The sequence below is a fragment of the Aspergillus campestris genome (assembly GCF_002847485.1).
Source record: "Aspergillus campestris IBT 28561 chromosome Unknown P168scaffold_4, whole genome shotgun sequence".
In the NCBI taxonomy this organism is placed as follows: Eukaryota; Fungi; Ascomycota; class Eurotiomycetes; order Eurotiales; family Aspergillaceae; genus Aspergillus; species Aspergillus campestris.
The window spans coordinates 374,891-401,246 of NW_020194339.1; the positions used below are offsets into that span (position 1 = coordinate 374,891).

Genomic DNA, 26,356 nt, shown 5'->3' on the forward strand with positions numbered 1-26,356 from the left:
AGAACAAGAGACACATATGAACACAGAGATCTAATTTCACTGCTAAATGGCTGTAAAAGACAAAAGCACCGAGAACAGAGCCATTAAATAGTACACGACGCTACAAAGAGACCAAACCCGAGACACGATATAACACCCCCTTTTCCCGCAAAAAAAAAAAACGAATCAGAAACAGCAATCATCCCAGCAACTGTTCAATATCAGCGATCCTCGTAGTGCGATCATCCCTCTTCTTCGGCGCAGTCTCCCGGAACGCATCGAGCATCAACTTGCGCTTCGTCTCCTGGATATCGAGGACGCGGTCCTCAATGCTATCCTCGACGATAAGGCGCCAGAAGGTAGTCTCACGGGTCTGACCGAGGCGGTAGACACGGTCTAGGGCCTGGGATTCGATGGCGGGGGCCCACCACGAGTCGCACAGGATGGCCTGGTTGGCGGCGACGAGGTTGAGGCCGACACTGCAGACGCTGAGGGAGGCGAGGAGGACGGTGCAGGATGGGTCTTTTGAGAAGCGGTGGGAGGCGGTGTCGCGGGCGACGGAGGGCATTTTGCCGTCAATGCGGGCGAAGTCGATGCCGTGGCGGTGGAGGTGCGGTTCGAGGAGGTTGAGGAAGGAGGTCCATTGGCTGAAGACGACGGTTTTGGTGCCTGGGGCTTGGCCTTTGGCTGTGAGGATCCTGATTAAGGCTTCGATCTTGCTGCTGGGGTGATCGGGGTCGGCTGCGGCGCCGCTGTTGCTGTCATCGTCGTCGGCGGACTCGCCCATGTTGACGGCGGGGGAGACGAGCGTGTCGGTGTTTTCGATGTCGGCTCGGCACATGGGGCATTTGTGCTGGCGCTCGATGACCTGCTCGATGCAGCCGCGGTCGAAGGAGTGGGCGCAGGCGGTGATGACGGGCTGCTCGAGAGTGTCGAGGCATATGGGGCAGGTGTCTTGGCTCTCGATGCGGATCTGCAGGTTCTCTTGGAGGGTTTTGATGTTGGCAGGTGTGAGCGGGATGACTTTGTGTTTGTCGAGAAGCTTGGCGAGGTTGTCGACACGGGCTTTGCAGAGCGCCCAGTGGTTGCAGACTTGTCGGAGGCGCAGGATGACCTCGAGGAGGTTGGAGTACGTCGTACTGGATTTGTCTTGAGACTTGAAATCCAAGAGCATACCCTTGGCTTCGGATCTGGTGGACAGAGTAGTTAGAGGTTAGTACCAAGCAGAAGAAATGAGGTGATCGTGCGTACTGGAACATGTTGTATTTCTCCTGTTCGTGCGGGTGGAATTTCACGCGGAGGACGCGCGAGGCGAGCGGAGGCAGGCGCAGGTTCACGAACTCCATGTCCTTGCGCCGACGAAGGCATAGGGTGCTCATGAGGGCCTGGAGGAGCAAACGAGCATTGGGATCCTCATACATCAGAGGTCGCACTAGAACACCGTTGAACACCGCCGGGTCTTCCAGACCGCCGGTCAGCCCCAGGAAGCGAATTTGCGAGTACAGATCTTTGAGCGAGTTGATGATCGGCGTGCCCGTCAAGGTCCATCGAGAATCCGCCTGCAGATGACAGGCGGCAAGGGCGCCTTTGGAACGCGGATTTCGGATCGTGTGTCCTTCGTCCAGCACGACACGCCGCCAATGGATGGAAAAGAGCCCCTTGGCTGGCTTTTTCTTGGAATCAGGCTTGTATTCCATGGCCAAGGCGCCGTAACTGGTGACCACCACGTCGTACTGGGCTAGATTGCCCGCCTCCTTTTTCCCCGAGCCGTGGTAGATGAGCACCCGTGGAGCATTTTCGCGGTGGGTATGATCGTTCATTTGATCCTTCCAGTTACTCATCACGCCGACTGGACTGATAATGAGAGTCGTCGTAGTCGCGCCAGGAGTTTTGGGCTGAGGACTAGCCAGGATCAGCGAAATGACTTGAATTGTTTTCCCCAGACCCATATCGTCGGCCAGGATGCCGCCACTCGCCAGTGGTGGGGCGTTGATCGTCGAATAGTTTGTTGCAATGTTTCTAAATTTGTGGCCCTCGCGCTTCCAGAGCTGCACCACGTCACCGGAACCTGTTGTCGGGTGGCTCGGATTTTCTTTATCCATCATCCACGCCAGTCCCTGACGCTGATACGGGAGAAGCTGGGTCGAGAGGGCCGAGGGCAAATCCGCCATGGGCATGTTGGCCAGGTCGGACTCACTCAAACCAAAGTTCTCCGTGACTTGGCCGATATCCCTGGGGTTGAAGGCGCTACTCTGGCCAATGATGTCCTCCAGGTTTTCCTCCGAGATGCCTTCCCCAGCCATGAGATTCGACAAACCTAGATCACTTTGGCCTTGATACTGCATCCCCTTGCCCGAAGCCAACGCTCGGGCTTTCTTTTCAGCCGCCTTCTGAGCTTTCTCCTGCTCCTTCTTGCTCCGGGCCTCCTCGCGCTCTTTGCGCTTGAATTCCGACAGAGGCAGTTTGTCAGCCTCCATCTGACTCTTGAGACCCTGGCGCCTCACCGGGTCACTGGGACCGAAGAGACGCACCAGGATGGGGCAGTCGAACGCGCCAATGACGCCGGTCAGCATACCCTCGAGGATTAAGGTGCGCTGGTCCATGTATTTGGCCAGCTTGGCAGCCATCACGCGGGGGATGTGGCCGATCTGATCGCGCATGACGTTTTCAACGCGAATGGCATTAGAGTCGTAGGGGTTGTCGGCCTGTCTTCTCAGAATGACCGTCTCGCCTATGGTGGCGTGGCCGGTGTAAAAGCGGACGCCGACGATTTTGGTGCGAATCTCTCCATACAGCATAACGCTGGTAGCGGACGAAACATCGACATCTTGACTCCCCTGAATCAGCCCTTCGGCTTCTGCATCGTCGTCCTCTGTCTGGGTGAGAGGGATAAAGGACGTATCCTCCCCGAATCGCTGGGTGGGGGTGGTGGCTGCGCGCTGCACCTTGGGCTCCGGGCCCTCGTAACCCACAAGGTCAACATTGTTAAACCGCCTTTTGGTCGAAGGATGACCCATGAGGAACTCAGTTGACAAACAGACAAAATATAAAAGAAATACTGGGGAGTAAGATGAGGAGAGAGGAATCTAGAAGTACGAAGTATGCAAGTATGAAGCAGAGAAATGGCTCCACTGCAATCCAGTCGGGTGACGTGAGGCGCGGACTAGTCTGGATGCGGTTTAGCGCCTCGGGTGCTCGGACACGCTAAAACACGCAGTCATGTGACTGCGCCTGACAGGAGCACGTGGCTGTGTGCATAGCTGATTCAGCATGTCATTGCTATGCTGTGCTGTGCTGTGCTGTGCTGTATTTGCCGATCTAATCTATGCTTGGCCCATGGGCTATCCATCGGTTTTCTGACTTCAGAATAGCTTCATCCTGCCTGTTCCTGTCGGTTTACCGTCTCCAATACGCGTTGCTTCAACGAAATTCAGCGCCAGGGAGCCAACGGAGGCATTGATTACTAGTTTATTTGACCGCATCACGGCAATATCTCGAGCCATATATCTGCTGGTGATCATCTACAGCGAACCGTCCTGTCATATTGAAATAACTAGACACTCGATTCTCGTATTTTATCTGTCAAGTCGGCTCCTTCTTCTGCTCCAGAGCATGTGCTCCTAGAATACTGATAGACCAGCCAAACCTTCCGAGTGGTCAGGGAAACAGTTAAAAAAAAATGGCAGCCATGTCGATCGTGTCGATCAGCGCCCAGGAATCAGAATCTAGCCCCATTTGTCGTTAGAGATGTCTCACTTGTCCTATATGCCTTTCTTATTCCTCCCGACGGATCCACGTGCAGGAACCCTAGTGGGCATGGTCACGGAACAGGATTCTCTAAAGTCCTCCGTTGACACTGGCTGGCTGAGATCGCCGTGGTTTAAGAAGCAGATGGTTGGTTGGGTAGGACCATTTGTTCCCCTGGTACCTCATCCTTCTTCCTTTGCTATGTGCACACCTGGATTCCCACCCAACGGTCAAAAACAACGTGTTGAGCCATGGACCACCACAGTAAAGACGGGGCTCGGTTCTCCTCCGTCCCCATGAGCAGTGAAACCTCTATCCTCAGCCCTCCGAAGACCCGCCGACCATTTTCGATTCTTGACAGGATCTTTTTGAGGTCCCCCAATGCCAAATTTCTCGGCTCCAGCTGGTCCTTGGAGATTGTCAACGGCGGGATAGCCCTTGCATCGTTCGCAAGCATCGTGGCAGTCCTCGCCTGGTACGATGGCCGACCCATGCCTGACTGGCCGGAGGGCATCACACTGAACGCCATTTTGTCAGTGTTGACGAGCATTATGAAAGCTGCCATGGTTCTCATCATCACCGAGGCACTATCCCAACTCAAGTGGTCATGGTTCAATCAGCGGAAGCAGTTGAGCGATCTGGCGGTGTTGGACGCGGCCAGTAGGGGTACTCCAGGCGCGATTTTGGTCCTTACCCGGTTTATGCCCAAGTCAGAGGACCCTTGATTCCTTTCGGCTTGGATTCAGACAAGCTAATCCAATCCAGGCATTTGGTCAGCCTTGGCTGTTTCGTTCTCGTTATCGCCGTCGCTATCGCCCCCTTTGTGCAGCAAATCGTTGCCATCCAATCCCGCGCCGTGCACACGCCCGCTGCACCCTCCGTCAGAATCTGTGACACCAGCATCTACACGGATTATGACCAGGGCGAGGGCCCTGGCATGAACAAGCTCCCATTGGGTACGACGGCAGCCCTGTACAGCGGCATCTTCCAAAGCCAGAGCACCGTCAGTGATGCGAGTCTAGCGTCGTGCCCGACGGGGAACTGCACGTTCGCCCCGTATCAATCGCTGGGGTTTTGCTCTCGTTGCTCCAACATCACTGATCTGCTCAGTATGACGACCACGGGCGGGAGTAGCCTCACGATGAGGACCTCGAATTTCAAGCTGCCCAACGGATGGAAATTCCAGACGGGGATGAACTTGAAGAATCTCATGAACAGCACCACCGGTCGGCCTCTGCTGCGCGTGGATACGGCCAACGTGCCCGTCGTCCTCAACTTCACAGCCATCAGTTCCTCTGGTTTGGGCGCGGCCGCCTCTGCCACCGAGTGTGCCTTATATTTCTGTGTTCAAACGTACGAAGCCAGCGTGGCCGACGGGAAATTCACCGAAAGAATACAGTCCACTGCGTCCTCAGAGGTCACGAAAACAGCCGACGACCCCGCCCAAGACATACGGCTGACCCCGGAGACGTGCTATGTCAACGGAACGAAACAGGCCCCAGATAAATGCACCTACAAAGTGAACTGGCTGAGCCGCGTGTCCATGTCCAACTCGCTGTCGCCTTTGCTCAAAGGTGACGGTTCGCTGTTCGTCAGAAACCGACCGGATTGGTCCTCCGATACTGTGCGGGCCGTCTACGGCAACGAGGGCAACACTACGGAGATCGATTCCGTTTTCCACTCACTGGCCACTGCACTGACCAGACACGCACGATCGTCGGTGTGCCACGCCCGCACGGTGACCGGCATCACCTGGGGACAACAGTCGTTTGTCCACGTGCGGTGGGGCTGGTTAGTTCTACCGGGAGTGCTGGTGGTCCTCAGTCTCATCTTTCTGGGCATAACCATCTTCCACACGCGAAACCAATTTATCTGGAAGTCCTCCCCGCTGGCTCTCTTGTTCTCGGGGCTTGGATTCGAAGCGCCGACCATGCGGGACCCGACGCTCAATGGCATGGAGGATATGTCCCGCAACTTGAATGTATGGCTGGAGAGCTCCACGGGTGGTATTCGGCTCCGGGAGGATGCTCGATAATTATCCATATATCAAGGCGAGCGCTCTAGGGTATTTTTGACCGGGATAGGTGATGCTGCAGCCCCTTAGGGTGGGCCCATCGACCCCATTCTACTTCAATTCAATGTCTACCTGTGTACATATACACCAGATAACTAATATATTTACCACAATCTGGCTCTTCTCGGCTAGGGACCCTAAAATCATCGGCCATTGTAACGGATGTGTAGTCAGGAGGCATTTTAGGGTTGGGTTGTGTCGCCCTAGACAAATACCTTTCTTCTACTAACCATGACGATGATCCATCTAGTGATTCTATACTTATGAAAAGTCGTCATCTTGAAAATTCATCTAGAAGAGGAGGAATGACAAGACATGCACGATGTCGATCGACCCCCTCCCACGTGAGTGAGGGGTTCATATATATGAGTTGGTTCTCTACCCCGTCTTTCCCTCCGCCTTCCTCATCCATCTCACAACCCCGCTCAACTACTATCCGATACTCTCAAATGACAATGGAATACCCTCGTCCTGACTTCCAGCGGTCTTCGCTGAACTGGACCTCACTCAATGGCACGTGGTTGTTTGCCTTTGATGACACGGACGCTGGGCTCTCACAATCCTGGCCGCAAACCGGTCTCCCAGCCTCCCAGACTCGATTCATCAAGGTCCCCTATGCCTTCCAGGCCCCCGCATCGGGTATCGGTCTGCGTGAAGCTCACGAAGTCATCTGGTACGAGCGGACCATCCGCGATATTCGTCTTGGAGGCGCCCCCGACCAGCGTCTGATTCTCCGGTTTGGCGCCGTCGATTTTGAGTGCTCCATCTGGCTCGACGGCGTCCCAGTTGGAGGACACACGGGCGGCCACGTGCCTTTTGACCTGGACCTAACAGACGCCTTTCGCTCGCTTGCAACTGGCGGAGAGAGGAAAGAGACGGCCCGGCTAACCCTGCGCGTGCGTGACTCGCCCACCGACCTCGCTCAGCCCCGTGGTAAACAATATTGGGGGCCCGTACCGGAGAGCATCTTCTACACACCCTCCAGCGGAATCTGGCAGTCGGTCTGGCTGGAGAGCATCCCAGCCATGCGCATCGGATGCAGCAGTGCGGGGACCGTCCTGCGATCCGACGATATCACTTCTGGGACGCTGCACGCAGTCGTCGCGGTAACTGGGCGCCAGCCGGTCGCTGGGCCGGTCAGTGTCCAGATCACCGCCAGTCTAGGGGGCAAAACAGTGAGCACAAGTCCTCGCTCCCCGCTGCCTAGTGATAAAGAGTACGTGCGCATCGACCTCGACGTGACGCTCCCCGCCGCGGACCGACCTCGTGGGGGCGCATTCGACGCCGACGGGGCCTGGCACGATAACGGTACCGCGCTGTGGGCACCAGAGCATCCTATCCTCTACGACATTGTGCTTCGCCTGTACGATGTAGCAGGGAACCTCGTCGACGAGGTCCAAACCACAACCGGCATGCGCAGTCTCTCCTGGCAAAACGGCGACGGGACCTTCCGCCTCAACAGCAAGCCTTACTTCCAGATGTTGGTCCTGGACCAGGGCTACTGGCCCGAGACCGGGATAACCCCACCGTCCGGCGATGCCCTGCGTACGGACATCGAGCTGGTCAAACGCGCAGGATTCAATGGCTGCCGCAAGCACCAGAAGATCGAGGACCCACTGTTTCTGTACTGGGCCGACCGACTGGGCTTCATGGTGTGGGGGGAGATCGCGAATGGGTACGAGTACAGCCACGAGCTGGTAGAGCGCATCACAGCGGAATGGGCAGACTCGGTGCGGCGAGATCGTAACCATCCCAGCGTGGTGACCTGGACTCCAGGCAATGAAAGCTGGGGGTATCCGTCTCTGAAGGACAATATCGAGCAGCGGGACCACATTCGATGTCTCTACTATCTCACCAAGTCAGTCTTCCCTATGTAGTATTACGCCAACAACATGAACCACATACTAACCATGTTCTAACAGATCCCTTGACCCCAGCCGCCCGATCAACGACAACTGCGGCTGGGAACACGTTCAAACGGACCTCACCACCTACCACGACTACAGCGACTCGGCCCAGCTGACGACCACCTGCGCCGATTTTGAAAACGGCATTCTTGGTCCCAAGGACAACGGTCACCGCGCCATGTTTGTCGAGCCCATCTCCGCCGGCTCGGTCACCCTCGATCCCGGTGCAAAGCACGCCCCCGGCGCGCCGGTCATCTGCTCCGAGTTCGGAGGTGTGAACATCAAGCCCCCGAAGGATGTAGCCGCCTCGGACCGCGACTGGGGATACACGACGGCGAGCAACGCGGCTGATTTCCTGGTCCGGTTGGAGAAACTGGTGATGGGGATTGTGAAGGGGGGGTTTACCTGTGGGCTGGTTTATACGCAGTTGTACGTTCCTTCTCTTTCCTTTGTTTTTGCTTTCTCTCTCATACGTGACACACGGTTCTACCCAAGTTGGAGGTCCACTGACCACTTTTAGATGCGATGTCGAGCAAGAAGTCAACGGGCTGTATGCCTACGATCGCAGCGAGAAGGTTCCCCCGGCCGACATTAAAGCCATTATGGACGCAGCCAAGGATTACTATTTTCAGCATGTGGCGCCAAAATCAAAGGTTTGAGGAATAGCTTTGCGGATCAGATGAATGGGTATTAATTGTAGACCTTTCACCCGGGAGGCTTGCAAGGTGTCATTGGATTGAGATAGCATGGCTTTGAAGGTTTCTTTGAGTTAAAATCTCTATGATTTACTAATGGGGCCGTCTTTGATTTCTGCATAGTTATCCTTAGTACCGACAAAGACTTATGTCTGACATACTTGAGGAGACAGTGAATGGAGAGCCCCATACTCATCTCTTTATTCCACTACAAAGACAAACTCTCTCTAGCTATACCTCAAGTCCAATTGCCCTATAAAAAGCCCTACCATCCCAACAAAACATACCACCAGCCACCTCTCTACTCACAATAAACCACACCACACCACCCAATCCCACCCAACCCTAACAACCACCCCCCAAAAATGGCCATCCACGACCCAGTAACCTACAGCGTAGGCCCCTACACTAAACTCCACCTCAACAAGCTATCAGCCACGACCCCAGCCCGCATATCAAGCTACAACAAGCACCTCTGGGCGTGGGTTCCCGCCAAGGGCCTCTTCAACAACATGGGCCACCTGACCAACGTCATGTCGATAATGATCTACAACGGGCTGGGCGAGTTCATGGACGAGCGTGATGAGGAGCACCACGGCGGCGTGTGGTTCTCGTTTTGGGTGCAGGGGTCGGAGGATAGGCATCGGCTGAATACGATTGCTGTTGCGGGCTTGAATGAGTTGGCGAGGGAGGAGAGGGAGAGGGTGGAGAGGAGGTAATCTTTTTTCTTTTCTTTTTATCTTTATTTTGAATTGAATTTGTACTGTAGACGTACTGTACTGGGTAATGGTTTTGAAGTTCGGAATTTGGATGATAGATGAAGTTTGTTTCGTTCGATAGAAATAGAAATTGGTAGAGGTAGTGATTCTATCACTCTATCCTCAGGCAACCCTACCATCTCTCCAAGATTCATAGTATAACCAAATAACTAAATATATTACCAATCAAAGCATATATCTAAACTCCGGCGACCTGTCACCCAACTTCTCAGCCTCGACCGGATCCAAATGTGCATCAAGCGCATCACGCTGGCGATTGATCCGCTGATACGACAGTCTCAAAGCGACAACGGCAAACATGCCCATAACGCAGAAGCCTAGCTCCAATGCGTGGCCTAGGATGTAGCCTGGGGCGTCTTGTTGGCGGTAGAAGTTGGATGCCATGGCTGTATCCATTTATTGGGTTGGTTAGTGGGTGTTACATGTTTGCGTTGAATATAAGATAATTGGGGGGGGAGAAGAAAAGAAAAGAAGAATATACCTCCAGACAAATTCCCCACTCCAATATGCAGCGCCATACCCGCTGCTCGCTTGTAGTCGCCTGCGAGGTTGACGCTGATCCAGGCTACGTTGCCGGGGAATGCAGCGTATATACCTGTGCCATGGGTAAGTACTCAGAGAATATCACGGGGGGTAGTAGTAAGAAGATGACGCACCAGCTACAGCAACAAACACCCCAAAATACACCACGCCAGGAACGCCCCGGTTAGTCGACGCAAGGACAATCACGAACCCGATGGCAACGAGCGCCATGAAGAAGAACACGAACGGAGACCGCTCTCGTCTCCGATCTGACAGCCACGCGGCCGCGACGGCGATCACGGCGGCCACAATATAGATGGGCACGGTGAGTAGCTGTGCTGTAGACGACGTATATCCTAGGTCTTTGATGATAGAGGGTAAGAAGTACGAGATGCCGTAGAGCGGACAAGTAATGCCCCAGAACACTGTCGCCGTCAGCTCTGGCCACCCCACGTCTGGAAAGGATGGAAGGAGGGAGTGAGGAGGACGTACTCAAAATACCAACGTAGATCTGCCAGTCCGTTAACGCAGCCCGCACATACTGGAAGCGGAACTTCCTCTCCTCGCTACCGATAGTAGCAAGGCCTGACTCCGGCCCAGCGGCAGTCGTCTGGCCACGCACAGAGCGCAACACCCAGTCTCTCTCCTCGTCGGTAAGAAAGGTCGCTGTTTCAGGGGAGTCGTGGATAGCAAAGGGGCCGATGAACGCGACTACAACGGTGAGGAGGCCTTCGAGGATGAAGATCCAGCGCCAGCCTTCGTAGCCGCCGACTCCGTCCATTTTCTATTGAGTAGGAAGGTTGGTTATATTCGGTTCGGGAAGCTGGATAGAGGAATTGTGTAGGGACCTACGGCTATGGCGTAGGCTAGGATACCGGAGAAGGCACCGGCGACGCTGGCGGCGCTGAAGAATAGCGCTTGGCGGTATTGTGCTTTGTGGCGGGGATACCATTCGCTGATGTAGTATGAGACGCCGGGGTAGAGACCTGCTTCTGGTGTGTGTTAGTATTCGGACAGATAGCAGGTGGTATCATCGATGATACAAGAGTACGAACCGGCTACACCTAGGAAGACACGAGCAGTCACCAGTCCAGAATAGGACTGCACGATGCCCATCAGGGTCTGTATGTCGCAACCACTCAATCAGCTCATTCCACTTGGTCTCAAAGAAAGGATAAAATGGGATATCACCATGACAATCCCCCACGCGACCATAATTATCGGCAACCATCGAGACGGTCTTAACTTCTTCAGCAGAAGATTACTAGGAATCTCAAAGGCCGAGTATGTAAAGAAGAACACGGTCACTATTTCAATCAGCAATGTATTCATCCATTTTTCCCCGTGGACAGATCCATACAAGACCAACTATACTGCTGTCCCGTCATATGCTGTCAAACGTCAGTCACATCCCTGTATGACAGGAGTATACCGTAGATCGACTACGATATATACATCCCGCGCGAAAAGGAAAATAAAAACTAACCAAATCATCCAACATCCCCTCAATCTTCGCATTACCAATATTCCCCCTATCCAAAAACGCCAGCAGATACAACACCGCCAGCATAGGAATCAACCGCAGATCCATCTTGCGCAGGATCTTCTCCTCCATCTGCGGGGTGATCTCGTATGCGGGGCTGCCATTGGGAGTCGGGGTTTCAGTCTCAAAAGGGACGACGTCGGCGAGCTTTTCGCTGCTTTTGGTTTTGGGGGAATACATATCTCCTGCTTGAAGATAATTATGGGAAAACAGGGAAAATATGCGCGGAGGGAAAGGGGGGAATCAACAATTATCAAGTGTGGGGAGGGTTATGTTATTGTAGATCACCCCGGTTTGCGGGGGAGCTTGGCGCCCAGACCCCTAGTTGTGTCCCTAGCGTCTAGACTGTAAGGGAAAAGTCGGGATGTCGGTCGGGTGGTGAGGCTGAAATCCGAGGAAGGCTGAGATGGGTTGTTTACGATGAGAGAAATGGAAAGATCTTAATGGCCATGCCATATGGATTGATAATACTCATGTACAGGGATATCATATGCAACAAATAAAGTGAATAAGGGCCAATGCAAAAAGATGTAGAGTAGAATCTACTGCGTCTTGCAGCTGGGACTCGTCCAATAATCCCGCTGCTCCTCCTCGTCCGACTCTGGGCTTTGGGATCCCGATCCGTCGGCACCGTCGGTCTGCCCTCCCAGGGTCTGTGGTGGTAGTCCCGGTGGCTGCTGTAGGGGACTGGGCCCGTGCGGGCCTGTCCGCGGCGCTTGGGTCGATGGGGATCCTCCCTGGTTGGGTGGCTGCTGCAGAGAACGTGGCGTGCCTGTATTGGACGCACCCGGAGAACCAGACGAGTAGGCAGCGTGCTCATTCCGGGGAGATGGAAAGGACGTGAGACCTGCTGCTGGGGACGACCATGCGGGCCGGTTCTTAAAGACGCTGGTGTCCGGGGTCAAAGCCGGCGGGCCGACATTGTGCGCATGGGTCGGCACGGAGGACGACGGAATAGTCAGGGACTGCTGGCTGGGAAACGGCGGCGGGGCATGTGCAGGTCGATTGGGAGGCTGGAATAGTCCGGGGTGGGTTTGAGCGGCGAGGATGGGGGTCGGACCCTCGGCCATCAATCTCCTCTGCCTTTCGGAAATCCGCCGGGCGTACTCTTCCGGGTTGGTGCGCTTCAGGCGCTCGTCGTCTAGTTCCTCTTGAACACCTTTGGTCTCTTCCTCCGTCAGCCGCTCGTCGTCTTCCCGTCGGAACGTCTCTGTCAGGGCAATCTTCCGGATGGACCGTTCTTCATCGTTCTGTTCCAATAATATCTTATCCAACACGTCGGGATCCTTCCCAATAAATTCGGAAATATCCTCCTGGGGAACCTGCTTGACTGGGAAGAGATAGTCTCCCGGGGATTTGGACGCCTGACGGATAGGATTCTTCTTGTCAACCACACGGAAGGCAAGCTGGGTCTTGAAGACGACATTGTTGTACACGATCTCTTCAAAGGTGCCTCCGGAGATGAAGCGGTAGACGAAGACAGGCTTCTTCTGTCCTAGGCGATACGCACGTCCGACGGACTGTTGTTCCCACACCGGATTGAAAGCAAAGTCAAATATGATGACGCGGTTGGCGCCCGGGATGTTCAGACCCAGGCCCCCCGCGCGTGTCGAGATCAGGTAAACATGCTGATCAACCCCGGTATTGAAGTTTTTTGTTGCCATCTGGCGACTCTGGACAGGGGTATTCCCATCCAGTCGGCAATATTTTCGGTTCCGGAGCGTCAACACGTGCTCGATGTAATCGAGCGTGAGGAGGCTATGGGAAAATACCAAGACCTTGTCATTGACACGGACGGATTCCTCAATGATCCGGTCCAGAATCTGCGCGCGATACGAGAGCCCCACGGCCATCATATCCGGGATGCTGGCAAAGAGTTTCTCCTGTTCTATGACGAGCTTCTCTGAGTCCGGAAGACCTGCCTGGCCGATTGGCTCGTCGCCGGGAAGCTCCTCGACTTCACGCAGCTTCTGGTCGATTTTCCGCGCCTCGCTGGCTCGGTTCAGCAGCTTGTCACGGAAGCAGGCCGGGTGGTTGCAGCAGAGCGAAAGGATAGCTAGCCAAGACCACAGCTTGGCGTTCCCAATGTCCCCTTTGCCCTGCAAGATAGTGTCTACATAGAGGTTGTACGCATCCGTTTGCACCTTGGTCAGCGGCACGGTCAGGACAAATTCCACCTTCGGCGGCAGATTGTCCGCCAGCACGGTGATGTCAGCCCGATTGATCTTGGGGTTCAGGATCCCTTGGAGCACCTTTAGCTTAACAAGAGACCTTCGTCGCTCATGACGTGAGCTGTCCAGGTAGAGACCCTGTTCGATCGGTTCGACAAAATTGGCCTTGAACTCCACGAACTCACCCAGATACCCCTTGGCAATCCAATCAACCATCGTGAAATAGTCAACCAGGTTGTTAGCGAGCGGAGACCCAGTTAATGCAATTCGACTTTTGGAGCGAAATTGCATCGCAGCCCTGGAGGCAGCCGTTGCTCGGTTCTTCATCATGTGCGCCTCGTCTGCAACAATAAGATTGGGGCCTTCCAAGAGCCACTTCTTGACGTTCTCGTGGTCCTCTTCAGTGAGAGGAGGCGGCCTCTTTTTGGTCTCCTTGTTGAAGATCCATGCGTGGAACATATTGTAGCTTATGATCAGTATGCCGCCTTCCTGGTCCCATTCCGATATCAACTGTATTCTCTCTCGAGGCGGGCTGGCGCTCGTCACCTTGCGTGTGAGTCCGATCCCCGAGTCCTGGGGAGCCCAAAGGATGATCTCCTCGTACCAGTTCTCGATCAGAGATGACGGGCAGATGATCAGAGTCTGAGGTCGGTGAAACGCTTCTGGGACCTGCTGTCGGACCTTCGGGTCATTGGAAGATGCTGCGGCAGCGATCGTGACCAACAGCGCGATAACTTGCATGGTCTTCCCCAGGCCCATGGTGTGGGCAAGGAGACAGCCCTGCTGGGTCTCGTCTCTGATCAGTTCGCGCCACATGAATTGGATGCCCTCCAGCTGGTGGGGTTTTACGACCTGGCCAATATGGGGATCCAGATAGAGGACCGGGTCGTCGAAGCTGACAACCTGGTGGGCTGGATCATCATTACTGATGCCCATGTTGCCCATTTTCCTCTTCAACTTCTCTCTCTGTTCATGTTGAACAGCAACACGTCTTTTGGCGCTGGCTTGGGTATTCTTCGCCGTCAAGCTTTCTTTGACTTCCCTCTTCCGCTTCTTGTGGGGGGTGTGTGCAGATTCGGCGAGTTCCCCTTCGGAGCTATCCGACGGCTTTTGAGATGACCTTGCTACATCCCCAAGTGCCTTCGACTTACGCTGTGGCCTGACCCAGTTGCGGTAGGCTTCCAGGCGATTGCATAGCTGGTTATAAAACTCGGCGAAACTATCCTTCAGTTCATCTATGCTCTCCAAGATGTAGTGTCGCCTAATTCCTTTGTGGAGCTGAGCACAGTTGACCCACGAGATGTAGAAAGATGCCGTTCGCATAATGAACTGGCTTTGCTTTTCGTCGACACCGGGGAACGTGTCCTGGCTTTGACACAAGATTTCCAATGCAGTATCTACATATTCCTGCATAAGAGTCACGCCATACTTAGGGACCTCGTCTGTCATGGCCAATCGAAAGTCATCGGCCAAGCTCCCGATGATCTTTGCTAACAGCCTACGGCGGTCGCGGCGCTCTTCGAGCTTCGACCAAGGGATATCAAGTATTGCACCGAGATCGCTAAGGTCCGGAAGAGGTGTTTCCGCTTCTGTGCCATTTCGCGGCTTTTTCAGTTGGGGAATCACAACCTGGACCCGGGAGGACGTTTTCCGTGCAGCCTTAGATGCTACTGTAGGGCCCAGATCAGGTGGGGGAGACACGGAAGGGGCCCTCTCAGCCTTGACGTTATTACCTGCCGTCTTGGATACTTTGTGTTGCACCGGGTTAAGTGGCGGTGTCTCGATTTCCAAGTCTTCCTCAGCTGAGTCTACTGTGAGATCGATCAGGTCACCCGCTGGTTGACTTGCCGCTGGAGGTGACTGAGAGTCTCGTGACGAGATGCGCTCCGGAGACGACGGCGAGGAACTGGTGGCAAAGACGCGATGCATCGAAGTCCGCCGCCGAATGCCAGAGGGGCTGATGATGCCACCCTCACTATCAGTTTCCGAAGGGGAACTTACAGACCTAGCTGGTGATGCGGGAGTCTCGAGGAATGGGCCAGCGCGGCTATCCAGGTCAGATTTGTCGATGAAATCATCAAGCGAATCACTCGACTCGTCTGTCTCTGAATGGAGAGATTCTTCATCTGCATTCTTGGGCTTTTTCTTAGGCGCAGGCCGTGGAGGAGCAGAGACCTTCGGGGGGCACTTCTCCTGCTGAAGGACCCCAATCCGCCATTTCTGGCTCTGGATTCCGAAAATCGTCTGCTCCAAGCTTTGGCACTGCGTTTTTAGCTCCGACTCTGAACCATACTGGCTTTTGCAGATCTCCCTCTCTATCCCGCCGAGCCGCTTTTCCAGAAAACCGATGTCTCGGGTGATGGCGGCGATTTGCAGATCCACGCGCCCTTGCCGTCTAGCCTTCAGCCAGATCTTCCGGGCCTTTGGCTCCTGCCTGGGGCGGGCGATTTGGTTCCACCTATCCTCGTAGTCTGATATGCATTGGCTGATGAGGGGTTCGAGCTCGGCGGATGTGAGGTCCTTCTCCTGTTCAGGGACTCGGTCTTGGCGCTCGTCGTCAATTTCCTCCCAGGTCTTGTCATCGAACTCCCCCTCCGAGCCGGATTCTCCGTACGGAGGTAAGACATCCTCCTCCTGGGGTGGATACCTCTGGAGGAGGATGTCATATTTGTGGCTCTGGGGTTCATTGCTCTGAAGGAACGGGTCGGAACCTGACTTGTGCAGATCTGCCACCGCTGTGGCTTCCTGAAGTTTACGAAGCTCCGGCCATTTTTCTATGGGTTCCTTGGTAACAGATACTTTTCCATCCTTCGCCGTATATAAAGTGAAAAGTCTCTGGCCCTTTGTCTCCGATAGCTTGTAGGGGATGATAGCCCATTGAACACAGTCACTACTCGACTTTAGCTTGATTCGCTTTTGTCTATAGAAGTAGGCAAGGCGTTTGTTGACAGAAGTGCGTTGAGCAGGGAAACCAGATCCTAGAACAACAAACGAATCCTCGCTGTCACCTGGGTCAGACGAATGGAAGAGTTGGGCGTTCGTAATCTGGCCTGGTCCCATATACCATTCCTTGGCTTGGGTTCCGGGATGTTGAGATCCGCGTATCCCCGGGACATCGGGCAATGAACCCAGATCTAGTTTTCGCCGTTTTTTGCCATGAGCGTCAACCACGATCTGCTCTTGGCGGCGCGCGTTCACCGGAGGGGGTGTGTTTTCTACCGTCCGATGTGATGTAGAGGGCGTCCCTAAGATCTGATCCCGCCGGTCAGCTTGCCGATCCTCGTTTCCAGGCGGGAGTTTCTCGGGTGGAACAGTCTGCTTGCCCCTCACTTGTCCTATCGGCTGTGAAAAGGGGTTTTGCGGGGTGACGGGATTGGTATCCACGGACATAGATGCAGATGGAGTCAACGCATTGGTCGTTGTCTGTACATGTGTCTTTGGGGTTGTAGAGTGACTCGGAGGATTGAAGTGGGCAGGGAGCGAGGGCTGTCGGAAGATTCCGGGGGATGAAAAGGACGGGCGTCTTGAGGAACCAATGGTAGGGTCATCCAACGGGCTGTGGCTGAGAGACTCTTGAAACTTTTGAGACCTCTTCTGTAGGTACCTTATAGCCATTGAGATGCAGCTCCGATGACCCAAGGCCCGCAGCCCCAGGTCATCCCGCAGGGTATTCTTGTCGACATCATGTAGGAGGACCTCGCCGGTGATGAAGTTTTCCCGGAGTGCGGCTTCGAAGGAGACGGGGTCCGGACGGGGAGCTTGCGAGGAGGACCGGGACCATGGTGCTTCGGGACTACGGCAGAGGAAGTCGACCACGTTGTCGACCGTCCAGTCGAGAGGGTCACCACCGTCAACCTGCATTTCGTCTGGTGAGATGGGAGCATTAGCTTTCTTCGCCACAAATGATAAGTTGTCGGGGACAGACTCACAATGTCTACATTAATGAAACGATCAAGTCATGTGAGAGATCAGTAAGGTAAACACCAAAAGTAGAAGCGCATCATAGAAGATCCGAGAGCTGAAGAGAAGCAACAAGAGGCGCGTTAGACGCTGCAAGTAAGGCGAGAGTGAGGTGGAATCGATAACAGATATTATCAAAGCGCGGCTCCGATAAGATGCTGGGAGATAAAATTAGAGCGGGGAGGAAAAATGCCAGCCGAATCAAGGCCACATGGAGCTCTGCAGGAACAGTTCAGGTGAGGTGGAGATCTTCACCACAAAAAGCGGCAAACCCTTAGCCTTTCTGCCGATCATCCAGGCGGTGGGCTGGACCGAGATATGCGTCAGGCCGACTCACCGCCTGATAGCGTGTTGTGGACGTGATAAGATAAGAGAACAAACAGGACAAACAGGACAAACAGGACAAACATACATTACCATATCAGAAGTTCTTCTCTCACTAGAACCTCTCCAGTTACTCATCCCATTGTGCCATGCCAGATGGTACTATAGAGTCTATCAAGATGGTCTATTCTATGGGTAAATGACAGATACGGATGTTTAACTCTTCACTTCTGTTGTTCTGCCCAAAATCCGACTGGAGCTTGTCCATTTCCCGAGTCATGGCCAATCGAGCCCATTGCCTAGTGTTAGTTGAAGGACAGCGATGACATCATATATCTAGGAACATGCTTATGATAGTCATAAAGAACTATACAGGGCAATGAGGAAGCAAGACAAGATCAAACCATACACTAGAATGTATTGACACCAGGGTGAACCCCATTTCATGGGAGCAGAAAGTGCTTCGTCATGATGCGCTCCCCCCTAAATAGCGGACGACACTGGGACCTCATGGGTAATGGATCAAAAATTTAGATCTATGCTCATCTGCATCTACATGTGTAGTAAAACAGATGGTTTGCGGAGGGTACAGGACGTCTCAACAATATGTGCATATGGCTACTTTAGATAGAGTCTGAAGAGTATGCCTCAGTACACTACTACCAATACTACTGAAAACTAACACTTATGATATCAACAATCAGTGGGATTTACTATTCTAGGTAGTAAGCTACTCCAGGGACCCTCCAACAGAAGCTTTTCCCCAGTTCTCATACCACTAGGAACCTCCAACGGAAGAATCCGCCCAGTTCGCTTACCAGGAATCACCCAACAGAGGTCTTCGTCCAGTTCGCCTACCAGGAATCCACCAACAGAGGTATTTGCCCAGTTCTCCAACCAGGAATCCTCCAACAGAGGCCTCTGCCTAGTTGTCCTGCTTCTCCTCCTCCTCCTTGTCTCCCTCCATCTTGTTTCCCTCCCCCTTCTCCATTTCCTTCTTCTCCTTTTCCTCCTTCTCTCTATCCTCCTTTTCCTTCTTCTCCTTCTTCTCCTTCTCCTTCTCTTCCTCCGTCTTATCCGGATCCACTCCTATTCCCGGCCAAATCCCCGAGCGCCATTCAATATGTCCATCAGCACTCATCGCACTCTCAACCAACCACTCGTCGAAATTAACCTCCTGACTCAGATCCTCGTCACCGGTCTGCGTGAATTCCTCCGGCATAGGGCCAGAGTGCTCAGCAAGCTCAGTGACTTCAGTGGGGTACCGCATGCCGAAGGGGTCGGACCTTCTCTTCTTGTCCATCAGAACAGGGACTCTAACGACATCCAATTAGTTTTCACAGCAAACCACGATGTAGCACAGTAGAAAATCCAGGTCTAGTGACAGATGATGCTACTAACCCATTATTGCCAGTCTCCCACGTTCTCTTATGACCAGTGTGGGCGTTCGAGTGGGCGTTCGCCCCGCCAAACGCATCGCCCTGGTCAGAGACGCCGATGCCGTTCAAGATCTCGAAAAACGGATACAGCTCAGACGAGAACTGCGGGGCACGGACGTTTCTCGAGGCCGTCTCAGCGCGAGTGGTAGCAGCAGAGTTAGCAGCGTGGGTCGTATGCGCGGAGAACATACCCTGCTGGTATCCATTCATGGGGGCAGGGGCAGGATACTGGTTCACCTGAGCGACATGCGCCTGGTAGGGTGTGCCGGAGCGAGCCATACAGGCCGAAGCAGGGCCGATATGCGCAGGCGCAGGGAGGGCCGCTGTGGATAGGAAGGGTGAACCATTGGGCTTCACACGCGTGCGTCTCTTTTTGGCATTCGCGGCGGGGATAGCACTCTTGGGTGCGGGAGCCTGGCCTGCCATTTTGGGGGCTTGAGTGGGGTTTCCCTGGGCTGGCGCCACCTGCATGGGCTGGCTCGACTGCATGGTATGGCTTACCTGAACGGGGTTGTTCGTCTGCATAGGATAGTTCGCCTGAATGGGATTATTAGCCAACATGGGATTGTTCGCCATCATGGGATTGTTCGCGTGCGCAACCTGTGGGTAGTACTTCTGCTGGCCAGAAGCCACGTAGGAGCCACCCATCACCGGGACAGCCGATCCAGGAGCAGCAAAGTAATTGATCTGGTTCAGCTGGTTGACACGGTTATCCTGGTTCGGGACAGGGGCAGCCATGTGCGAGTGGGCGAGGCGCATCAGCTGAGCATCGACGGTCTCCATGTCTCGTTTGACGCCGTGCTGCTGCGGGATGGACGTCTGATGGGGGTCGGCCGCACCCTCGCGCGTATGGGGAGACGAAGTGTGAAACCGATACATCTTAAACCACGCCTCGGGTATCTGGGGCTCCTGATCCATAGCAGAAGGCTGGTGCTGATACGCAGCGGGGTCGAAAACAACCCGGCCACCGGCTTCGCCTTTGGCCGGATCGATCAAGCCGGGCGTGACTCCACGGGTGGTGTTCTGCTCGACGTCAAAACCCTCTCTCTTGACCTGGCGCGTCACGGCGTTGATGGATCTCTGGGACGTCCAGTCAGCAACATTGTAGGCCAGCCGGAAGCTCTCTCTGCGCCCTTCGATGATTTCCTCGCTGATGAGGTGTCTGAACATGGGGTTCACACGGTCCAGGATATCCTCGGGCTTGATGCGGCGGTCCAGACGAAACCAGGCTTCCAGTCTAAAGCCCTCAACTTGAGACGAAATGCGAGGGGGCAGGGTGTAGAAGTTCTTGACCTTCTTTTCGAAGATCATATGGTCTGTCATGTGAACCTTACGGCGGGACTTCGCGTTCTCAGGCTTGGGACGCAGGACATACAGGATGTCGGGCAGGTTCTCAAGACTCCAGTCGTCTTGGTCGCGGTGGCCCGAGGTGACATCACGGGCATCGACAGCCGCCATGTTCTCAGTAGCTGTTTCTTCGCGTTTCTTAAACACTTGGGTGTCAGGGTTGAAGTGCAGCATGGGGGTTTCAAAACGACGCTGCTTGGGATCGGGTTGAATCCGTTCCTGTGGAGAATAGGTGTTGGATACAAAGAGAGGGGAGAGATGCAGGAGTGCAGCACTTACTTTGTACTTTTTCAAATGGTCTTTTTTCTCAGGGACCCGCGCGTCGGACTCTTCGTGGGACTCTTCAGTCTCTGATTCACCAGCCGTCTCTTCCTGGACTGCCACCTTTGGAATAGGCTTTCTGCGGCTTTGACGTTTACCAGGTTTCTTAGGCTTGAGCGTGTTTCTGGTTGCTTGTCTGGTGACGCGAGCCATAGTGAGGTCTCGGCGTGCACGCTCAGCGTGCAGAAGTAGAGGTAGATAGTTTGAACTAGGGCTTTGTTAGCTATGTGAAGGTATAAATGTCAAAGGCTCTTTACCTACAGAGTTTGATTCTAAACAAGGAGATTTGTAGAGACTTTGTTTGTACACGAAGTAGATAGAAGAAGAGGGAGGAAATTGAGTCAATGTCAATATTGCATGTATGGGTTGCTATGGTTTATCGTCATGGAAATCTGCTCAACAGTAGGCCCAGCCAAATTTCTGAATAGAACTTCAAGAACACTCTTACTTTTTCAGTCCTACGGTTGTGCAGTATGACCATTTATAGTATGAACATTGTCTACTTGTGACTCTGGCTCTATTTCACTATAGCTATATACAGTTATAGTATGGTAGAGGGAATGATAGACCAGCGGGCAGAGACAGGTGTGATTCTGTCTCATCTAAGTGGTAGACTTGTAACAACCTAGTCTTTCCTCTGATCACTATTGATCTAGACTTTCTCTAAATCCTTGCCTTTTAAGTAGTTATGTCATAGTAGTAATATAACAGTTATAACTCTTATCTACTTTCTGGCTGTCACTGAGAAACAAAGTCATGGTTCTCAGTCTAGGGCTTCGCGGCTCAGCTGACAGTGAATAACTTGCTACTATTACTAGGACATAGATTTATTCACTTACACTGTTAGGTTCTCTAAAGTATGGAGATGTCTAGCTATAATCACTGGTAATAATAAAACAGAATTACTGGTCGTTGCAAAATGGCAGGTTTTGATAATCTTCTACTTTGCAGATGTCAACCTATCATATGGATCCCGAGCACAAATAATATGGTAGAATATATTTCAGAAGGTATACTAGAATCTATGCTCAAAGTACACTTAGTCTCAAGAAATTCTATAATCATTTTTATCATTTAAATTTATCATTACATAGATAAATAATGACTGCTGAGGACCATCGTTGGTTGAATTGAGTCCAGAATGATAAGTAGACAGAACAGCATACTACCCAGTTTCATTTGCTGTTCTTACACATCACCCTCGAAAGATCAAATATCAAATGAAGACCACAAAAGAACCTTTCACAACCCTAACTAAAGAATAAAAACTACATTAATACCTCGATCACCCGTCTGTATCATCTCCTATAACCCCAATACATACCAAACCCAATGTCCATCCCCCTCCTCCGCCTCCTCCGAACCACCCCCGCGAAAGCAACAGCAAAAGCGACAGCAAAAGCCAAATCCAAAACCAATCCCACCCAGAAGCCCACCTACAACCTCCACATCGCTTGCCACGTCAAGCCCAACGCCTCTAGCAAGCGCGAGGGGATCATCGGCGTCGGGCCCGACCGAGTCGACGTGTGTGTTGCGGCAGTGCCGAAGAACGGGGAGGCTAATTTGGCTGTGGAGGGGTTATTTGCTGGGGTATTTTCCCTTGCTTTCTTTTACTTTCTCATTTTTTTCCCTAATTATAGTCATTGCTGGAATTGATGGTAGAGTGCTAATATGAGTGTCTAGGTATTGCAAGTCTCCAAGTCTCGCGTGGAAGTTATTCGCGGGTTAAAATCGCGGGAGAAGACGCTGTGTGTGGAGGGGGTAGATGTGGATGGGAATCCTGATGGGGAGGAGAAATTCCTGTCTGATATACAGAGGGTTTTGCTAGAGGCGGTGAAGTGATTTCTCTTATTATTTTGATATCTTATATATTGTTTTGTCAAGGTAAAACAATCTTATGATAGACGCCTGATACCACAATCTGATAACGGATCAGACGCGACGTGACATCACGGGAATCAATCCAGCCGATCATTTTTTTCCGCGACAATCAATACTTAGATTTCTTCGCAGCATTCGTCCATCCACAACACAAAAACAAAAAGAAAACAAAGCAGAAGAAACGAAAAAAGAAAAAAGAGAATTAGAGAAGAGAGAAAGATAACCACAATGTCCAAGCGAAAACCCTCCGAAGCACCAGAAGCAGCAGCAACAGCACCCAAAACCACACACCTCACGTCGCGCAATTCCCCATGGACATATCTCAAGCTCCAATTGTGCGTTTCCCCCTCCCCCTCCTCTCCCTCTTCTCAATGCTTGAGAATCAAAACTAGAAGCTAGGCTAACAAATAATAAATAAAAAGAACCCACCAACCCAACACCTCCAACACCACAAAAACCCAACCCCTCGACCCTCTAACCGCCCGAACGCACCTCACCTCCGCGCTCTCCCAATTCCTCGGCCTAACAGGCACGGCTATCCCGCTCGATATTCTCAAGATTACAACGCCGGGGTTGGATACAGCTAGTGATAGTGGCAGCACCAACCAGGAGAAGATCGTGTGGGTGCGTGTTCCACGCGCAGACGCGACTGCTGTGGTTGACGCGCTGAGTTCGTGGATTGGTGGTGGCAGTGGTGGAGGGGGAGGGGAGGATGGTGATGATGCGGTTGGGGCGGTTGCGTGGAGGGTGTGTGCTAGGGGGAATTATTTGGGAGGGTTAACGTGTGGGGGTGGGGGGGATTTGTTCTCGTCTTGATTGATTGATATTTATCATATGTATATGGATGGTGTTTATGTGTATAGGAGATGGGTAATGAGATATGAAATGATTATACCAGTGGATGTTTTGGTTGATAGAGGGTTAAACAGGTGAATGCTAAAAATGACACAAACTGGATGATATGATATACTTGACTACGCCGTGAACAGAAACAATAAAAAAACAGAAAAGAAACAAGAAAGAAATCAAACACCCAAATTAATGCCCGAAACACACCTATCAATAACAAAACCCACTAACAAATGCATTTTTCACCTCCTATTCTTCCTTCCAAATGAGGAAACCAGAGAAGAGTAGAGAAGTCAAACAGACTGTTTACTCCTCATACTCCCCACAACAGTCTCCGCATCGGACGTCGTCCCACCCAACGGCCCAGAGCCATTACTATTAGCAGCACTACTACTATTAGTATTAGCAACAACCTTCGTGCGCAGCGCGGCACGGATCTCCTCCACGCTGCGGTCCTTCCAGTCGGAGAAGCCGGCCGTGCTGAGCGGGTAAAGCACGAGGTTCTCGTCGCGGGTGGTGAAGTTTTCGACCTTGGGGGGCGGCATGGCGGTGATGATGTCCAGTTCGAGGGCGATCTGGCGGCAGTAGGTGTCGAGGGGGAGGTCGTTGACGTCTTGGCCGAAGGGGTTTTCGATTTCGCTGCCGATGGTCGCGAGGCCGAGGATGATGTAGGCTGCGACTGTTTTTTTTTATGAGTTTCTTATTTTGTATAAGGGTGGTAGACGGGTGGGGTTGAGAGGGGGGAAGAGTAAGATTGGAGGGAAAGGGGAAATACCAATTGAACCAGGAATGGTAACCCATTTCAAGGCGTTGTAGAGCTGGAAAGGCAGCACAAGCACGTAGATCCAGGCGATCTGGGCAATGGCGATACTGTATGCGGCTGGGAGGGGCGTATCGAGGACTCGTTCGGAGCCGGTGACGACCTCGTTCAATGTCGCCAGGGCGCTGACTAGCAAGGGTTAATCTAAGGGTAACTATCATATTCTCGCGATGAGTACTCACTAGCTTGACCCTGGTGCAAGCTGATAGTGAGAGTCTCACTGGCAATACACTGATCAATGTAAGCCGCCAAATGGTTGAGGATCTCGAGCGGGAGATGGCCCAGCGGCTTCTTAGAGCGCTTGATACGTTTGCGCGGGTTGGACTCGGCGAAGGAGACACCCAGAGACTCGCCGAGGGATTTCCAGGGTGACATCTTGGGCGGCTGCATGTTGACGCGGTCGTGGGCTTCTTTGGCGAAGGTGTCGAGGTGGCCGATTAGACCGGCGAGGTCCTCGTAGCCGACGTCGGGTTCGAAGCGCAGCTTGTGTTTGAGGGAAATGGCGAAGGCGAGGATGAGGTTCATTGCCGTTCTATATTCAAATGTCAGAGACTTTTCTTAGGACAAGCCGATGGGTTCAAGGACGAACAGCTTTCCCATCAGATCTTCCTTTCCCTTCTCGCCCGGTCGTTCGGCTGTGCTGACCCAGATGGTGCGGGCCAGGTTGCGGGAGGTCTGGATCAGCAAGGACCAGTATTTGCGGCCGTCAGCCCATCTGTAACGTTAGTGAGTAAATATCCATTTCGTCTGCCAGGGTCACAAGTACCGTTCATAAGCGGTCGAACTGCGGAACGACAGGGCCAGACCGACGACGAAACCGGTCACGGTCAGGAGGATGTTATCAATGCCGACTAGGGAGGTCAGTCATCCCAGTGTCTACCACGTCCATCGATCGAGAGACTCACGGTTATGGAAAAAGAAGGAGATGCAAGTGATAAGGCTCGACCAAGCCGCGACAAACGTCAACGGCAGGATCATCTTAGGCATGACACTGCCGTGCATACGACAAAAAGTCGGCCATTTGGAATGTTGATTCAGATCGCGCGGGCCGTGCTATAACCGTTAGACTATGCGTTCTAACGCTGAATACCCAAACCCCACATCATAGGGAAGGACATACAAAGTAGCGATCCAACTCGCTGGAGTTGCTACGGCTGAGCGTAAACTGGGCATCCCGCGAACTAGCTCGGAGATTGGCGAGGAAGGTCGGACGCGGCGTCAACTGGCCCTTGGAAGTCTTCTTCTCCACGTGCACGTTCGGTTGATCATGATGGACGGCGTGTGAATGATGAGTGGCCTGGACAGGGGCCGGGCCGTCCCCGGCTGGAGCAGCGGGAGCGTCAGCGGGTGGTGGAGGAGCAGAGTGGCTATCCATGATGAATTGATTTGGGTGTATCTGCTTGTCCTGGGGGATGCAGGGGATAGATTCCTAGATATAGTTTAAAAAATGGAGACGGAGCAAAAAGAAAGAAGAAAGAAAGAAAAATTCCAGTGACAGAGATCAGCCCAGACTAATCCGTTCCAGGATCCCAGGAGGCTCTAAAGTTACTCCGCCATGATCGGGTAAATTAGGACTGGGGCCAATTCCAACGCGTCCATATTAATAGGAACGCCAACGGACACTGCCGTATCTGGATCGATCTAGAGCTCCTGGTTTCAAGAACCCCTTCCAATCTGTCCTCCGTGATTCGTTCCTGTCCGTCGTCGGTGAAACTCGGACATGGGTTGCGGCGAGGGAGCTTGGCTTGATTGGAGATAGTGGTCTAGCTTGAGGAACTTGGACTCCACTTGGTTTGGTCCTAGGTGTTTATTCCTTTCTTCTTCGTCAATTGAGAATTTGACAGCTGTCTGACAGGGGACAAACCCCCGACTCGACAGGTAGTTTTGTTAATTGGCTGACACGTTGGACGGGCTTTGAGAATCAATATAAGATTAAAATTGGTGGCGCAGTCAGCGTGCCCGTCAGACTTATCAGACCAAGTTTCCAAGCCACGCTAA

The 26,356-nt window shown here is 53.0% G+C and overlaps 10 protein-coding genes across 10 annotated transcripts; 5 read left to right on the plus strand and 5 right to left on the minus strand.

The window, feature by feature from the left end:
* Positions 1–54: 54 nt before the first annotated feature.
* P168DRAFT_309784 (DEAD/DEAH box helicase) lies at positions 55–3,070 on the minus strand. Its single transcript, XM_024839331.1, has 2 exons — positions 1,231–3,070; positions 55–1,169 (listed from the first exon to the last, which is right to left on the minus strand). Exons 1-2 carry the CDS (start codon positions 2,994–2,996, stop codon positions 179–181), a joined length of 2,757 nt encoding a protein of 918 aa, XP_024694046.1. The 5' UTR covers positions 2,997–3,070; the 3' UTR covers positions 55–178.
* A 952-nt stretch (positions 3,071–4,022) lies between these two features.
* Positions 4,023–5,761, plus strand: P168DRAFT_233986 (DUF3176 domain-containing protein; the record flags this gene model as incomplete). The annotated part of the gene is made up of 2 exons (XM_024833394.1): positions 4,023–4,435; positions 4,492–5,761. The coding sequence occupies 2 exons, from the start codon at positions 4,023–4,025 to the stop codon at positions 5,759–5,761; spliced, it is 1,683 nt and encodes a 560-aa protein (XP_024694047.1).
* A 475-nt stretch (positions 5,762–6,236) lies between these two features.
* P168DRAFT_265968 (glycoside hydrolase family 2 protein) lies at positions 6,237–8,518 on the plus strand. The gene is made up of 3 exons (XM_024834940.1): positions 6,237–7,658; positions 7,723–8,136; positions 8,228–8,518. The coding sequence occupies exons 1-3, from the start codon at positions 6,250–6,252 to the stop codon at positions 8,364–8,366; spliced, it is 1,962 nt and encodes a 653-aa protein (XP_024694048.1). The 5' UTR covers positions 6,237–6,249; the 3' UTR covers positions 8,367–8,518.
* Positions 8,519–8,740: 222 nt separating this feature from the next.
* P168DRAFT_124516 (uncharacterized protein) lies at positions 8,741–9,292 on the plus strand. Its single transcript, XM_024832636.1, has one exon. It carries the CDS (start codon positions 8,768–8,770, stop codon positions 9,119–9,121), a length of 354 nt encoding a protein of 117 aa, XP_024694049.1. The 5' UTR covers positions 8,741–8,767; the 3' UTR covers positions 9,122–9,292.
* A 54-nt stretch (positions 9,293–9,346) lies between these two features.
* On the minus strand, positions 9,347–11,426 carry P168DRAFT_325815 (MFS general substrate transporter; the record flags this gene model as incomplete). The annotated part of the gene is made up of 9 exons (XM_024841056.1): positions 9,347–9,567; positions 9,663–9,776; positions 9,838–10,128; positions 10,196–10,487; positions 10,556–10,695; positions 10,759–10,825; positions 10,895–11,010; positions 11,073–11,094; positions 11,190–11,426. The coding sequence occupies 9 exons, from the start codon at positions 11,424–11,426 to the stop codon at positions 9,347–9,349; spliced, it is 1,500 nt and encodes a 499-aa protein (XP_024694050.1).
* Positions 11,427–11,718: 292 nt separating this feature from the next.
* On the minus strand, positions 11,719–17,606 carry P168DRAFT_303257 (putative SNF2 family helicase/ATPase). The gene is made up of 2 exons (XM_024838731.1): positions 17,347–17,606; positions 11,719–17,283 (listed from the first exon to the last, which is right to left on the minus strand). The coding sequence occupies exon 2, from the start codon at positions 17,276–17,278 to the stop codon at positions 11,789–11,791; it is 5,490 nt and encodes a 1,829-aa protein (XP_024694051.1). The 5' UTR covers positions 17,279–17,283; positions 17,347–17,606; the 3' UTR covers positions 11,719–11,788.
* Positions 17,607–18,626: 1,020 nt separating this feature from the next.
* P168DRAFT_280390 (uncharacterized protein) lies at positions 18,627–20,961 on the minus strand (the record flags this gene model as incomplete). Its single annotated transcript, XM_024835864.1, has 3 exons — positions 18,627–19,017; positions 19,103–20,706; positions 20,767–20,961. 3 exons carry the CDS (start codon positions 20,959–20,961, stop codon positions 18,627–18,629), a joined length of 2,190 nt encoding a protein of 729 aa, XP_024694052.1.
* Positions 20,962–22,056: 1,095 nt separating this feature from the next.
* On the plus strand, positions 22,057–22,552 carry P168DRAFT_288926 (DUF167 domain-containing protein). Its single transcript, XM_024836897.1, has one exon. The coding sequence runs from the start codon at positions 22,141–22,143 to the stop codon at positions 22,462–22,464; it is 324 nt and encodes a 107-aa protein (XP_024694053.1). The 5' UTR covers positions 22,057–22,140; the 3' UTR covers positions 22,465–22,552.
* Positions 22,553–22,679: 127 nt separating this feature from the next.
* P168DRAFT_303258 (uncharacterized protein) lies at positions 22,680–23,573 on the plus strand (the record flags this gene model as incomplete). The annotated part of the gene is made up of 3 exons (XM_024838732.1): positions 22,680–23,024; positions 23,112–23,436; positions 23,553–23,573. The coding sequence occupies exons 1-3, from the start codon at positions 22,918–22,920 to the stop codon at positions 23,571–23,573; spliced, it is 453 nt and encodes a 150-aa protein (XP_024694054.1). The 5' UTR covers positions 22,680–22,917.
* A 16-nt stretch (positions 23,574–23,589) lies between these two features.
* P168DRAFT_288928 (UPF0187 domain membrane protein) lies at positions 23,590–25,860 on the minus strand. Its single transcript, XM_024836898.1, has 7 exons — positions 25,479–25,860; positions 25,264–25,411; positions 25,125–25,209; positions 24,948–25,073; positions 24,541–24,890; positions 24,314–24,487; positions 23,590–24,217 (listed from the first exon to the last, which is right to left on the minus strand). The coding sequence occupies exons 1-7, from the start codon at positions 25,731–25,733 to the stop codon at positions 23,832–23,834; spliced, it is 1,524 nt and encodes a 507-aa protein (XP_024694055.1). The 5' UTR covers positions 25,734–25,860; the 3' UTR covers positions 23,590–23,831.
* Positions 25,861–26,356: the final 496 nt, after the last annotated feature.